The 12,703-nt window shown below is 31.5% G+C and overlaps 1 protein-coding gene across 3 annotated transcripts in view; it reads right to left on the bottom strand.

The window, feature by feature from the left end:
* LOC134708025 (glutamate decarboxylase 1-like) overlaps nt 1–12,703 on the bottom strand; it is a 154,005-nt gene that overhangs the window by 115,927 nt on the left and 25,375 nt on the right. For all 3 annotated transcript variants that reach the window (XM_063568267.1, XM_063568266.1, XM_063568265.1), the window contains exons 4-9: nt 9,986–10,076; nt 9,426–9,532; nt 8,798–8,913; nt 7,910–7,989; nt 3,317–3,488; nt 876–940 (exon numbers count right to left, since the gene is read on the bottom strand). In XM_063568267.1, the coding sequence (XP_063424337.1) occupies nt 876–940; nt 3,317–3,488; nt 7,910–7,989; nt 8,798–8,913; nt 9,426–9,532; nt 9,986–10,076 (631 nt within the window). The remainder of the gene's footprint in view (nt 1–875; nt 941–3,316; nt 3,489–7,909; nt 7,990–8,797; nt 8,914–9,425; nt 9,533–9,985; nt 10,077–12,703) is intronic.

The raw sequence follows: 12,703 nt of genomic DNA, 5'->3' as shown, positions 1-12,703 counted from the left end.
CTGGTAAACGATAAGTGATAGCAACATTTTAACGAACGCAGGGTATACCGTATCTCGTGAATATAATGGCATTACCAAGCTCGTCTCACAAACATGACTGGTGACAAGCTTCTGATACCGACTGCTACCACAAGCGGGCTTCCCGCTAATGATTTGTGAAGTCATTCAAACTTTTTAACCGACATTGTATGGTTGGTTTAAATGGACCTCATGGTTTAACATATTTTGAATCTAGAAAATACTAAATTACAACGTAAAGCAATATCTTTTTACTTTGAAGAGGGACCAAAGATACCAAAGAGACAGTCAAACTCGTAAATCTAAAACAAACTGACAACGCCATGGCTAAAAATGAAAAAGACAAACAGAAAAACAATAGTTCACATGACACAACATAGAAAACTAAAGAATAAACAACACGAACCCCACCAAAAAACTAGGGGTGATCTCAGGTGCTCCGGAAGGGTAAGCAGATCCTGCTCCACATGCGGCACCCGTCGTGTTGCTTATGTGATTACAACTCCGGTAAAAAGTCTAATTCGGTACGTCAAATTCATGAAAGGGAAGGGGATTGTAGTTACGACGTAAGGAACATATCCGATATCATTGTTGAATTTAGATGTAAACATTAGTCAAGTAAAACAAAATGGACTGCTTGGCTCGTTCGACAAAAAAGTTTAATTATATTTTTTTTACAGAATCTGCATCAGAACCTAACATTCTTCAATAAATTTAAATTTAGACAGGCAAGGTAGTATTTCAAGATTTACATATTTTGAAATGTCCTTTCCAGGCGAGATACTATTTAGTTTCCCAAAAAATAATGTATAAAATAAGTGCAAAGGAATATATGTGAAAATTAAATGTAAATTTACCTATGGATTCCTTTTAACAAGAAGCGATGATTGTCAGACAATAATGCACCACCTCCCCAAGCTCCCTGTAATGAAAAATTAATTTGAACAGAAAATAATGCAATTTCGAATATTTAAACAACGTGTTTACATTCTTTTGAAATATAATTACAAAACTGATCAGCGACACAAAGGGTAACTAGGAGTGGTCATAACTAGAAAACGGACGATTTTTTCAACAGGTGAGCGATACAGGTAAATTTTTGCCTCTTGTTTTCCTAACTTCTGGTCTGGATTTTTTCCCGAAATTAAACTTGTATTTGTATTTGTTATTTGCATTATATTCTCTATTGTGTTCTTTAATAACATCAATAACTGCAAAAATCAACAGTAGAAAGTAACATTTCAGGGTTCAAAACAGTTTGTAAAAATCAAAGTAGATAATCATTAACACGCTGATAAGGTTTGCAGTTTAAACTTTTAAACTAGCTCTTATTATAGTTTCAAAATAACAGCAAAATGTACTAAAATTGGATAAATGCATATTTCAGGGTTGCTAGAAATTGTCGTGCTGAACATTTTTGTAAATTACACGATTAACCTAGCTCCTGTATTTTTCAAGATAACAGGTATTTTCTTTCTAGCTTCTACAGTTTTCACATTGGCGGCTTACAACTGTAAAAGTTGAATACAAAATAATCATAAAAGGTAATAACGGCCGCAGACAGACTTAATATAATATTTTTTTTGGTGGATAGAAATTGTTGTGCTGACCATTTTTTATACGGTCAGTTTTCGCTAACTATTTCAGTTTTAGAGACTTAAGCCAAAAATGCAGTTCTATTTCAAGACATGTCGGAAATGTTGGTTGATGAACCTGGAAAAAATTGTTAATGGATGGATGGACAACGGGCAACAGAAAACAAACGAAAGACGGATGACAAACGGATGGACGAGTACGGAAGCCGGTAAGTGTCAGGGTGGAGTTTTATTTTTAAGTCGTTAAACAACTTTGCTAAATTGTTATAATGACTTAGCTAACTCGTTTAAACAACTTAGATAACTTGTTTTAACGACTTAGCTAATCTAAATCGTTATGACAACTTAACTTATTCGTTTAAACGACTTAGCTAACTGTTTATAACGACTAAGCTTACCTGAATGGTTATAACGACTAAGCAAACTCGTTTAAATGACTTAGCTAATTCGTTAAAACGTCTTAGCCAAGTTGTGTAAACAACTTAACTAAGTCGTGTTAACAACTTAGCTACCTTGTTTAAAAGATTAAGCTAATCTAACTCGTCATACATGTTTTAACGACTTAGCAAACAAGTTTTAACAACTTAGTTGACTCGTTTAAACGACTTGGCAAACTCGTTTAAACAAGTAAGGTAACTCGTTTAAACAACTGAATTAACTCGTTTAAACAACTTATCTAAAACGTTTATACAACTTAGCTTACTCTTTTACTCGACTTAGCTAACTTGTTATAACGACTTAGCTAATCTAACTTTTTATAACAACTTAAGTAAGCTAAGTCTTGTAAACGAGTAAGCTAATTTGTTTAAACATTTTAGATAAGTTATTTAAACGAGATAGCTTAGCCGTTTAACTGAGTTAACTAAGTTGTTTAAACGTTTTAGATAAGTTGTTTTAATGAATTAGCTAATACGTTTAACTGAGTTAACTAAGTTGTTTAAACGAGATAGCTCAGTTGTTTAAACGAGTTAAGTAGTCGTTATACCGAGTTAGCTAAGTCGTTCTAAGAAGTTAGCTAAGTCGTTTAAGCGAGTTAGCTAAGTCGTTTTAACGAGTAAATTAAGTTGTTTAAACAAGTTGGCTAAGCTGTTATAACGTATTGAATTAATGAAGTCGTTATAACAAGTTAGCTAAGTCGTTATAATGACTTAAAAATAAAATCCACCGTGACACTAACCGGCTTCCGTAGACGAGTAACGGACGCACGACGGAAGAAGATGACAAATTAAAGCTTACATGAGCCTTAAAGCCAGGTGAGCTATCAACAGATTTTGAAAACAAATGGTATTTTTATAAATCACTTAAATATTTAAACCAGAGACATATAATACAACAAATTAGCAACTTGGCGAATTTTTATGGTATCTCTCAAAATGTCATTTCAGCCAAACTGTACTAATAATATTATTGTTTTCTAAATATTCACAATAATACTCATCAAGTTTTCCAAGTTTTATAACATTCTTATTTTTACTATCAACAACATATCAATAATTGTACTTTCAATGTTTATAAAATCTTAAAGTTTGAAAGATACGTTTTTCAAACCTTCCAACCCCATACACGAATAAATTCCTACAATTGAGGGAAAAAAGAAGTAATCATCTGTACACGAAAAAGTAGTGTTAAAAACCAAAGTAAATATATTCAATAGAATAAAAATGAAGTTGATAATAGTTTATATTGCATGTATTTGAACGTACGTCTACATGTAGCCATATCCCAAACTCTTCACATACATCGGCAATTTGATCCAGAGGGTCGAAAGCTCCCAGAATTGTTGTTCCACATGTCGCATTTACCATCAAAGGAGTTTGTTGGTTTGCAATTGAGTGTTTTATTTTTTTCCGCAAAACATCAGCCTTCATTTTACCACTTCAAGTACAAATATAGTTCATACATATCATAACTTTATTATAGTTTCTCAAAAGAATTTGTAGTCAATTATTCCTTGTGATTTCCTTTAGGTTAAATTTTTATTTAATTCAATAACAATTTACCCGATAAAATATCCTTTAGACACCAGAGTGAAATATGTAGAATGAAATTCAAAACAGTGTGGCTGTGGCCATTGATTGACACGTTAAATTCATACATTGACTGGGACAATTTACGTGAACGTTTGTCTGTAACGACCACTATTAACGACGTACCTACGATAGACATTTAAACTGTGGGGTCACCAAAGGTTTCTTAACGCCTTTAATTATAAAATAATTCGAAAAATTAATCAGGAATAACCTTTATGTTTTGATTTATATAATTAGTATAAATGTGTTATTTCTGATTAGTTTTTCGAATTACTTTATTAAGGTGTTGAGAATCTTTGGTGACCCCATAGTTCAAGTGTCTTTAAAAAGTACGTATTGAGCAGTGGTCGTTACATACAAACGTTCACCTAAATTGTCCCAGTCAATGGATGAATTTAATGTGTCAATCAATGGCCACAGCCACACTGTTTTGAATTTCATTTTATGTTCATTATCTTAGTACTCAGTATTCCTATATCAAAACGAAAAAACCTAATACTTTTACTATTTACATTAATGTTTAACAAAAGTATATATCACTTTTTTGATCTGAGCTTCACTGATGAGTCTTATGTAGACGAAACGCGCGTCTGGCATATCAAATTATAAGCCCGGTACCTTTGATAAATATTTACAAATATACAGTATATCGAAACTAAACTTTATTTCTCTCAATGCGATTCTTTGATATTCTACTCAATATGTTCTGTTGCGGTTTAGGATTTTCATGAGCATCCTGATTAATGTGTATTTAGTTCCTTAAATTTAATCTTTGTTCAGCCTTAATAAGTATCAAGCATGAATGTGTATTGTGACAATAGTTTCATAAATTGTTTTTATGGTGTATTACCCTGTATAACATATTTATTTATGACACATCCATACTGTCTATTGGGATTTTGAGCTGCAGATATCAGCAGTCTTATAATTGTTCACTGGTGTTACACTGACCATCGTAATTGCAGTTACGGTGATCCCAACATGGCGGTGCCCAAAACAGGTAAAATCGTTTTTTGTAATTTCTCCGTTGTTTTAAAGAATTTCTCAGCCACTAGGTTGATATGTACGGTATTGTTGTATGCGTGTGTTCTTTAAAATATCATATCTGACTTTGTTAACGAAATAAAAGCCATTGCAAATATACGGAAGATCATCGTAACTCCAAAAGAAGATAGTCGTAATTTGTGGACAAATAACTTAAAAGATAATCGAAACTGTATAAAATATGTCTATGATCATAGTAACTGATTTTGTCAAAAACCTCTGCTAAAAGAATATTTAATTCAGAAAAGTTGTGTAAAGATAACAAACAACAAACGCGTAAACAGCATTTGTGATCGAAATATTTTTTAAACATAATGTGTGAACATGGAAAATAATTGCCTTTCTTTGTCATCATGATGTACATTTACCGTTAATTAAGACTATATCTACAAAGCAAAATGAAAATTAGTAAATAAACAAGAATTAATTTTTGCACATTTAATATAAGTTAATTTTATAAAAGTATAAACAAAGAAGTTTTTTAAATCGTTAGATTAATGACCTTTTGTTTTTATTAAAAAAATATTCTTTTCTGATATAAAAAATTATATGAAATATATCTACAATGTTACGTTATTTACAAAACAATTTGAAATGTCAATACAGTAATTTCTAATTACCTTTTCTCTGTAAAGTTTTTAACAAATATAAAAAATAATGCATGCAAAAAAAAATTACCAATTAGACAACTCTCCAAAAGAGACCAAAATGACACAGAAATTAACAACTATAGATCATCATCATGCCTTCAATGATGAGCAAAAGCCATACTGCATAGATATAAAAGTCCCTAAAATGACAAATGTAAAACAATTCAAACGATGAAACTAATGGCATAATTCATGTACAAAATAGTGAATGAAAAACAAATGTTACACAGCAACAAACAACAACCACTGAATTACAGGCTCCTGACTTGGTGCAAGCACATAGATATAGGAAGATGTGGTGTGAGTGCCAATGTGACAACTCTCCATCCAAATAACAATTTAAAAAGTAAACCATTATAGGTTAAAGTACGGCCTTCAACATGTGGTAGGTTAAACTTTTTGAAGGTTCAACCCTCAAAATGGGACAGTCTTGAAACAGTACAACATAAAATAAACTATAAAAATCAGTTCATCTCATCAGATGGGGTTTACTCCTGGTTTGCCCACTTTTAATTAAACCAAATATCTATTAATAAAGAAAACAAAAAAAGACAAAAGGTTTAACGAACATAAAAGAGTAAAGTCTGTTCCAACTTTGGTATATAGTTTTAATATCAGTGTTTCTTACTATATTCAAGTATTTTTATTTTGTGATTTCATTTTGATTTGTAAAGAAAATAGTTAATAATTTAAATACTTTTTTCTCTCTCAATAAGTGGATATCAATTCAATCTATTCATGTAACTTGCATGTACAACTAAACAAAAAACAATTCTTCAGTTTCTGAATGATTTTCCTGATATGAATAAACCAATACTTATAGTCCAGTCAATCTAGCCTAAATTTGACCCTAACCTTGAATAAATTGCAACAGAAGATTTTTAAGTTTTATCTTTAGCATTATATCCCAAATATACACAGAAAAAAGTCCAATACAATCTAACTTTAGGAAAACTAAAAAATTCCTATGGAGTTCTTATCTTTTACCCCCTGGTGGTCCTTGATGGAAATATGATGAGAATCACTATTATTTCTTTTGAAAAATACTGAAATTGTGCCAGTCCTTTGCACATATTGGTGGTCAAAACCTTCAGACCACCACTTTTGGAGAACTCTGGGAGACGATGGGATGCACTGGGTAAAGTATTTAAAGCAGCCTTTCACAGTTACCCCGTGTAACACTGTATGTGCTGCGTTGTTGGTTGCTGTCTCGTTATCAATAAATACTGTTTCAGTGTGAAATTGTGAGCGATGTTTCGCTATTCAACTGTTGGTTTCTTTTCAAAGAAAAAAATGCTACCTTGGATGCAGATTACTGTTCAAATTGTGTCATTTATAAAGCTTGCATGGATACTGTACAGTTGAAATTGAGAATGGAAAATGGGGAATATGTCAAAGAAACTACCAGTTTCATTTGTTTTCTATTTGTTAGGATTACATGGATATTTTTATATTCAATTTCAGTACAATGTATTTATTAGAATTAAAAAATTATATATATACCTATCTTTAATTCATTCTTTTACTTTTTTTCAGAATGTACCAACAATTAAAACTATTGGTTGATAAGTTGTAAAAATGATAAACATTTTGTTCACCTTTTTGTCCATTTTTTTTATGTTGATCAAAATGCAATGCATTTTTCTACTTAAATTTTATAAAATAAAAAATATAACTTTGCACATTTTCTTGATTAAATATCAGAATATTGTATCATTAATAAAATTTTACAGGTAAAATAAAAGGTAAAAAATGTGACTGTTGTTCAGAAATAAACTATAATTGTCAAAACAACAATCCTCCATATGTTTACATGCGATTTAAAGTGGGCAAACCAGGATGACATCTCAGAGGGGTCCAAACAGAAATACATATAACAAAAACACAAAGTGAAAGTGGACGGCTACTTACACATCACCACAACAAAGACACTAGGTACCAATCTGAGAGTATAATCAGTTACTGACAGCTAGTTCAAATCCTATTTAAACATATTAAAAAAAATATCCATTTAAGACTAAAAATTTATGACTTTCATATTATATTCCATGTTTGAAGATACTTCAATTGTACTCAATTCTTGGAGTAAGGATGATCTTCCTTAAATTTTCAATGGCTATTATTTCAGTAACAAAGTCACATATGATATTAAGAACACACACGTACAACAATACCGTACATACCAGCCTAGCGGCTGAGAAATTATTTAAAACATCGCGTGTACACGGAGAAATTACAAACAGACGATTTTACCTGTTTTAGACTCCGCCATGTTGGGATCATCGTAACTGCAATTACGATGATCAGTTTAACACCAGTGATTGTTGGCTTCGAACGTACACGATGAACAATATTTAAAAATTACGTAACAGTAACCCGTTTGTTTATCGCTATATCATAAGTGGCGTTTTGGGCGAACCACTCGTTGCACTGTAAAGTATTTTGTTAACATTCCAACGGAACGTATGTTTTTAAAATCTCATTCTACTTTAAATTTTATTAATTTTTGTCCTTTTAATTCGTTTAATTTTGTGGAAGTTATTTCTTGCAGGTAGAGGTCTGGAACTCTTACTTTGATTCACAGTCTACTGCAATTACGTTGTCCAGACCAATTCCAAGCAACATGGCAGCTTTATTGATAGAAAAATGACTCTGAAAAATACGGATTAATAAACTTAAAACAAAATAATTATTGATAAATTAAGTTCCAAAAGTTTATTTTTTACAATAAAAACTAAAAAAAATAGTGTCTGAACACACTTATTGTTAACTAGTTTAACCAGTAGTTATGAAAATTTAATATACCATGGTCTTTTACGAAACCGGTTTTTTTTATATTTGAAAGAAATTTTTATGCAATACATAGATGTCAGGTTAGCGATACATACTCCTTGCAGTATTAGTTAACTATATTTATTATCTTATCTTTCCACGGGGGCATATTTTTCCACGGGGCATATCTTTCCATGGGGGCATATCTTTCATGGTAAACAGATATTTGTCTTAAATGTATTATGGTTTAATTAATTAATTTAATATAGAATGTTAGCTTGGGAAAGTAGATTATTTACTGATTGACTTCAATCTGATTGCTGAGTTTTATCCTTGCTAGAATTACATTGTGATGGATAGCTGTAATTTAAGTCCAAATAAAGTTTTTGACGTCATTAGAAAGACATTAGCACAGGACTGATTATTAACACTTGTGTGTTTTGATATATGAACAAATTCTTGTTCGTCTCTAATCAATTCGGCACATTGAAAATGTTTCATTTCTTTATTCCTCATTCTAATTTTTTTTAAAAGAAGTTTTTTCTGGGAAATAGCTTCGGATGCATACAATCAGTGAAGATTTAATTACTTTTAACAATGAAATATGAATTATATGCAGTTACGGTGTGAGTTGAATGAAGACTTACAGTTATATTCCTTACTTGTATCTTTGGTATCCTATTTTTACCTGTTCGGATGTGAAAATAACTATATCTCCTTTATTTGACATCCCTGTATATTTTATACTTGGAAATCGTTTGTGTCTAGCTGACAACATACCATAAAGGTTAGATATAGCACCTCCTGCAATACGTTGAAAATAAAAAAATAAAAAAGTATTCAAAGATTTCTTATCAGAGATAGCTCCTTCTAAAATACTTAAGCAAGAAGAAAACATTCAAAGACGTACCACAAAACAAACTATTTATCGAGGAAGAAGTTTCCTTGCACTTTGTCCATTTGCAAAACCATAAAATGGCAAGAAAAACAATAGCACTTGTACTGATTCTCTTTGCACATAATCATATTTGTAGTTCGCGAAATCTTCAACCTCCTGTATTAGTAAACACACTTTTCTGATTTGAAAAGAATGGTCTATTTTTTATGCAGGACATTTGCTTGGTTTTTAAAATAGTTTTAAATTGTATCGTGCAATCGGTAATTCTCTGTGAAATTTTGTTCAATATTTTTTCTCTGAGTTTTATTTTTAACAATATATTTTTTTCTGTAAAAATGGATTTGTCTGTCCCTTTTTTACAAATAATTTGTAATGCCCTCTTTCATACTTTTTAAACTGATACCACTGATTCTCTTACCAGGAGCAAACATTCCTTCCCCATCATACCAACCAATATAGCCTAACATTTTCGTTAGAACAGTATCCTCTATGAGGGTGAATACAGGAGCAACTTCGTAGGTGAACCTTAGTAAAAAACAGTATTTATCAATATAGCAATTTTACAGATTTGTGAACACGCAGAACCATAGTTTGCAAAGACCAGACAGTTATATAATAAAACAATCGTAAATATGTAAATATATATGAGAAAATTTATTTAAGAATGATTTAATGTGACAATATTTCTTTCAAGTGAGTAATTGTGAGATTGATGAAAATGTCCGTAATGTGAAAAGAAAGATCCTAGAAATTATTTCATATCTCTGAACAGGTTATCTTTACCTTTACTTTTCAGTGTCCTTGGTGTAGCCATCTATCTCGGGTATCTACTTTGAAATATAGTGTTCGTTACAATAAAAACCCAAACAACAACAGTAATGATGATTTTGATAACAAAAACGAGAATGAACGAATTGGATAATAACTTAACGTTTCTGGGTTTTTTTTAAAAGATATAAGATTTTATATACAACATACATGTTCGTGTCAGCCACCGACGTTAACATCTCTCCGGCTATACCAACAATATCTAATCCAGTAGACAGCTGGTTCAGAAACCGAGGATGTCCTGTAAAGAAATATTGTTCATGTTAAAATGCAAATTGTCGAAATTTCTATGGGAAAAAAACCGTTGCGACCTTCTTTGTCGGCCTCTTCTTTTTTCCATTGGATTTAGAGTTTTTTCAAACACTTATCAAATTTAAGAGCAAAGAAGACTTATCATTTTATTTCACATTCACAAATAATGATGATGTTATTTTCATTAACAATCCAAAGTTTCTGATTGGGTTTATTGGTAAATCCTCAAGAACTAAAAATTAAAGAAACAACAGACACTTCCTCATTTTTAGACTTGAACTTTATATGACATAAAATATTCAAGAACATGCAGCTGCTTCTGTGGTTTAATTGATATTCGTTGGGTACCAACTTTCATTGATTTCGTGGGTACAGAGAAACCACGAAATATTTGTTCAACGAATAACAAATTTTCCGAGAGAATGTATGAAGACTTTGAAGAAGAAAAAAAGAACTTGAAAAATATTCACGTAAATGCATGTTTGACTCAATCCAACAAAATTGGAACCTACGTGTACGATGATAAATGAATTTGACGTGGCCCGGTTCTTGTACATTTCTTATGGTGATTTATGGAACGGAACAGCTCGGAATTTTATTTATTAATAAGGTATCCATAAGGAGCATCTATCAAAATTTCGAAAAATCTTTTACGGGTTTCAATATACAGATGGCACCATTCATCTCATCCTCACATGTAAAACGAGTATTACATCGGAAAATATCCTGTAGATGTACATTCATGTCTTGATACATGATCATGAATGTGAAGCATTTGCCGGTCAAGACAAAAAAAGTCTTACTCCTTTCATTCATTATGATATCGAAAAAGACAGACTTCCCGTCGTCCAATCCAACAATGATTCGTTCTATTATGTTCCTAAAAGTTCAAATTGCTTCCAGGAATTGGTACTTAACAGAATCGAATGCATCATATATTTATGTGAAAGACAGTATGATTCAGTATTTTGTCTTACACCTCTTTTTAAAATTGAGTGGAAAGTGTTTTAGATATGCATTCAATAACCGGATCAATAATTTATACGAAATAGGCAAGTCAGACTCCTTTCATTCGTTATTATATCTAAGAAAACAAGACATTCCGTCGTCCTTACCGACGATGATTAGACACATTATTTCTGGTTTTAACTTTGTTATTCCGTTCCGCAAAGTAACAGTTGCTCTGACGAATTGGTGTTTAACGAAATTGAACGGAAACAGACATCCATCTAAAAGTGAAATAATGTATAACATCGGGAAAATTATATCCTGCAGATGTACATTCATGTCCTGATAAATCATCATAAATTTGAAGCATTTGCAAGTCAGAGAACAAAGTTTTACTCCTTTCATTGATTATGATAATTATCTAAGATAACAGACCTCCCGTCGTCTTTCTGACAATGATTAGAAATATTGATTGTGATTCAAACAATTTAAATTTTTTATTCCGTTCCGAATCGAACGGAAACAGACATCTTTAATATTATAAAAGCAGTGTGATAAAAACAATTGCCCGACACCTCTTTTTTTGGCACGAGTGGTAAGTCTTTAGGTAGCATTTTCAACCTGATCAATAATTATGAATTATCAACGCAAATGCAGTTTAAAGAAAAGGTCTAACTTCTTCCATTCGTAAATGTTTCTAGAAAGGGAGGGCTTCCGCCAATCGTTCCGACGATAATTAGAAACACTGATCATCATTTTCATAGCAAATCACAAACAAATATTTGCCTAGCAATTATTAAAATCATTTGTTTTTACATACAATGTAGTTCCGCATCTTCTAGCATTGTCAATGAAGTTCCATGACGTTTTGATTTTTAACTTAATTTCTTTGTTGTCATAGGGGAAATGCATTTTAAGAAAATTCAACAAATTAACGTGACACTGCTGTAGGTAATTGTAGACTGCATAAAACATGCATTCACCCGATGATTGATTATGCCAACATAAGCCGTGAATCAAAGAAATTATTTCTGAAAACTTTGTGATCATTGTGCACTAAACAAAAAACGTTCTGAGCTTTTGATTATTGTTCTTTACTATTCTATAAATGTCGTATCCTCTGCTTTTTTTGAATTTATTTTCAAATTTTGTTCAAGTTTAACCTATTTTTCTGCAATATTTTGTACATGTTTTAACATGCACTGGGTACTTTTGCACATGTTATAACTTGTTTTTTGGCATTGAACAAATTATAATATGGACAATAAATTTGTAAATGTTATAAATAAAGGCAACAGTATTAACCGCTGTTTGAAAGTCATCAATCGATTGAGAGAAAACAAAGCCGGGTTACAAACTAAAACTGAGATAAACACATCAACTATAAGAAGAAAACAACGAAACAACAGAAACAATGAAGTGCAACAAAACACCAAAACAACTATGCAACACACACTGTAACGAACTATAAGATAAAAACTGCCATGTTCCTGACTTGGTACAGGACATTTTAAGAGAAAAATGGTGGGTTGAACCTGATTTTGCAGCTAGCCAAAACCTCGAGCTTTTATCAAAATGTTAAATATAACACCAGAATGACAACATTACATGACAGGAACACAGTGAAAACAAACGCATGAACAACCAGGACAGAGACACAAACAATCA

Source organism: Mytilus trossulus, chromosome 2 (assembly GCF_036588685.1).
Source record: "Mytilus trossulus isolate FHL-02 chromosome 2, PNRI_Mtr1.1.1.hap1, whole genome shotgun sequence".
NCBI classification, from domain to species: domain Eukaryota; kingdom Metazoa; phylum Mollusca; class Bivalvia; order Mytilida; family Mytilidae; genus Mytilus; species Mytilus trossulus.
This window is presented reverse-complemented; position numbering and strand designations above follow the sequence as displayed.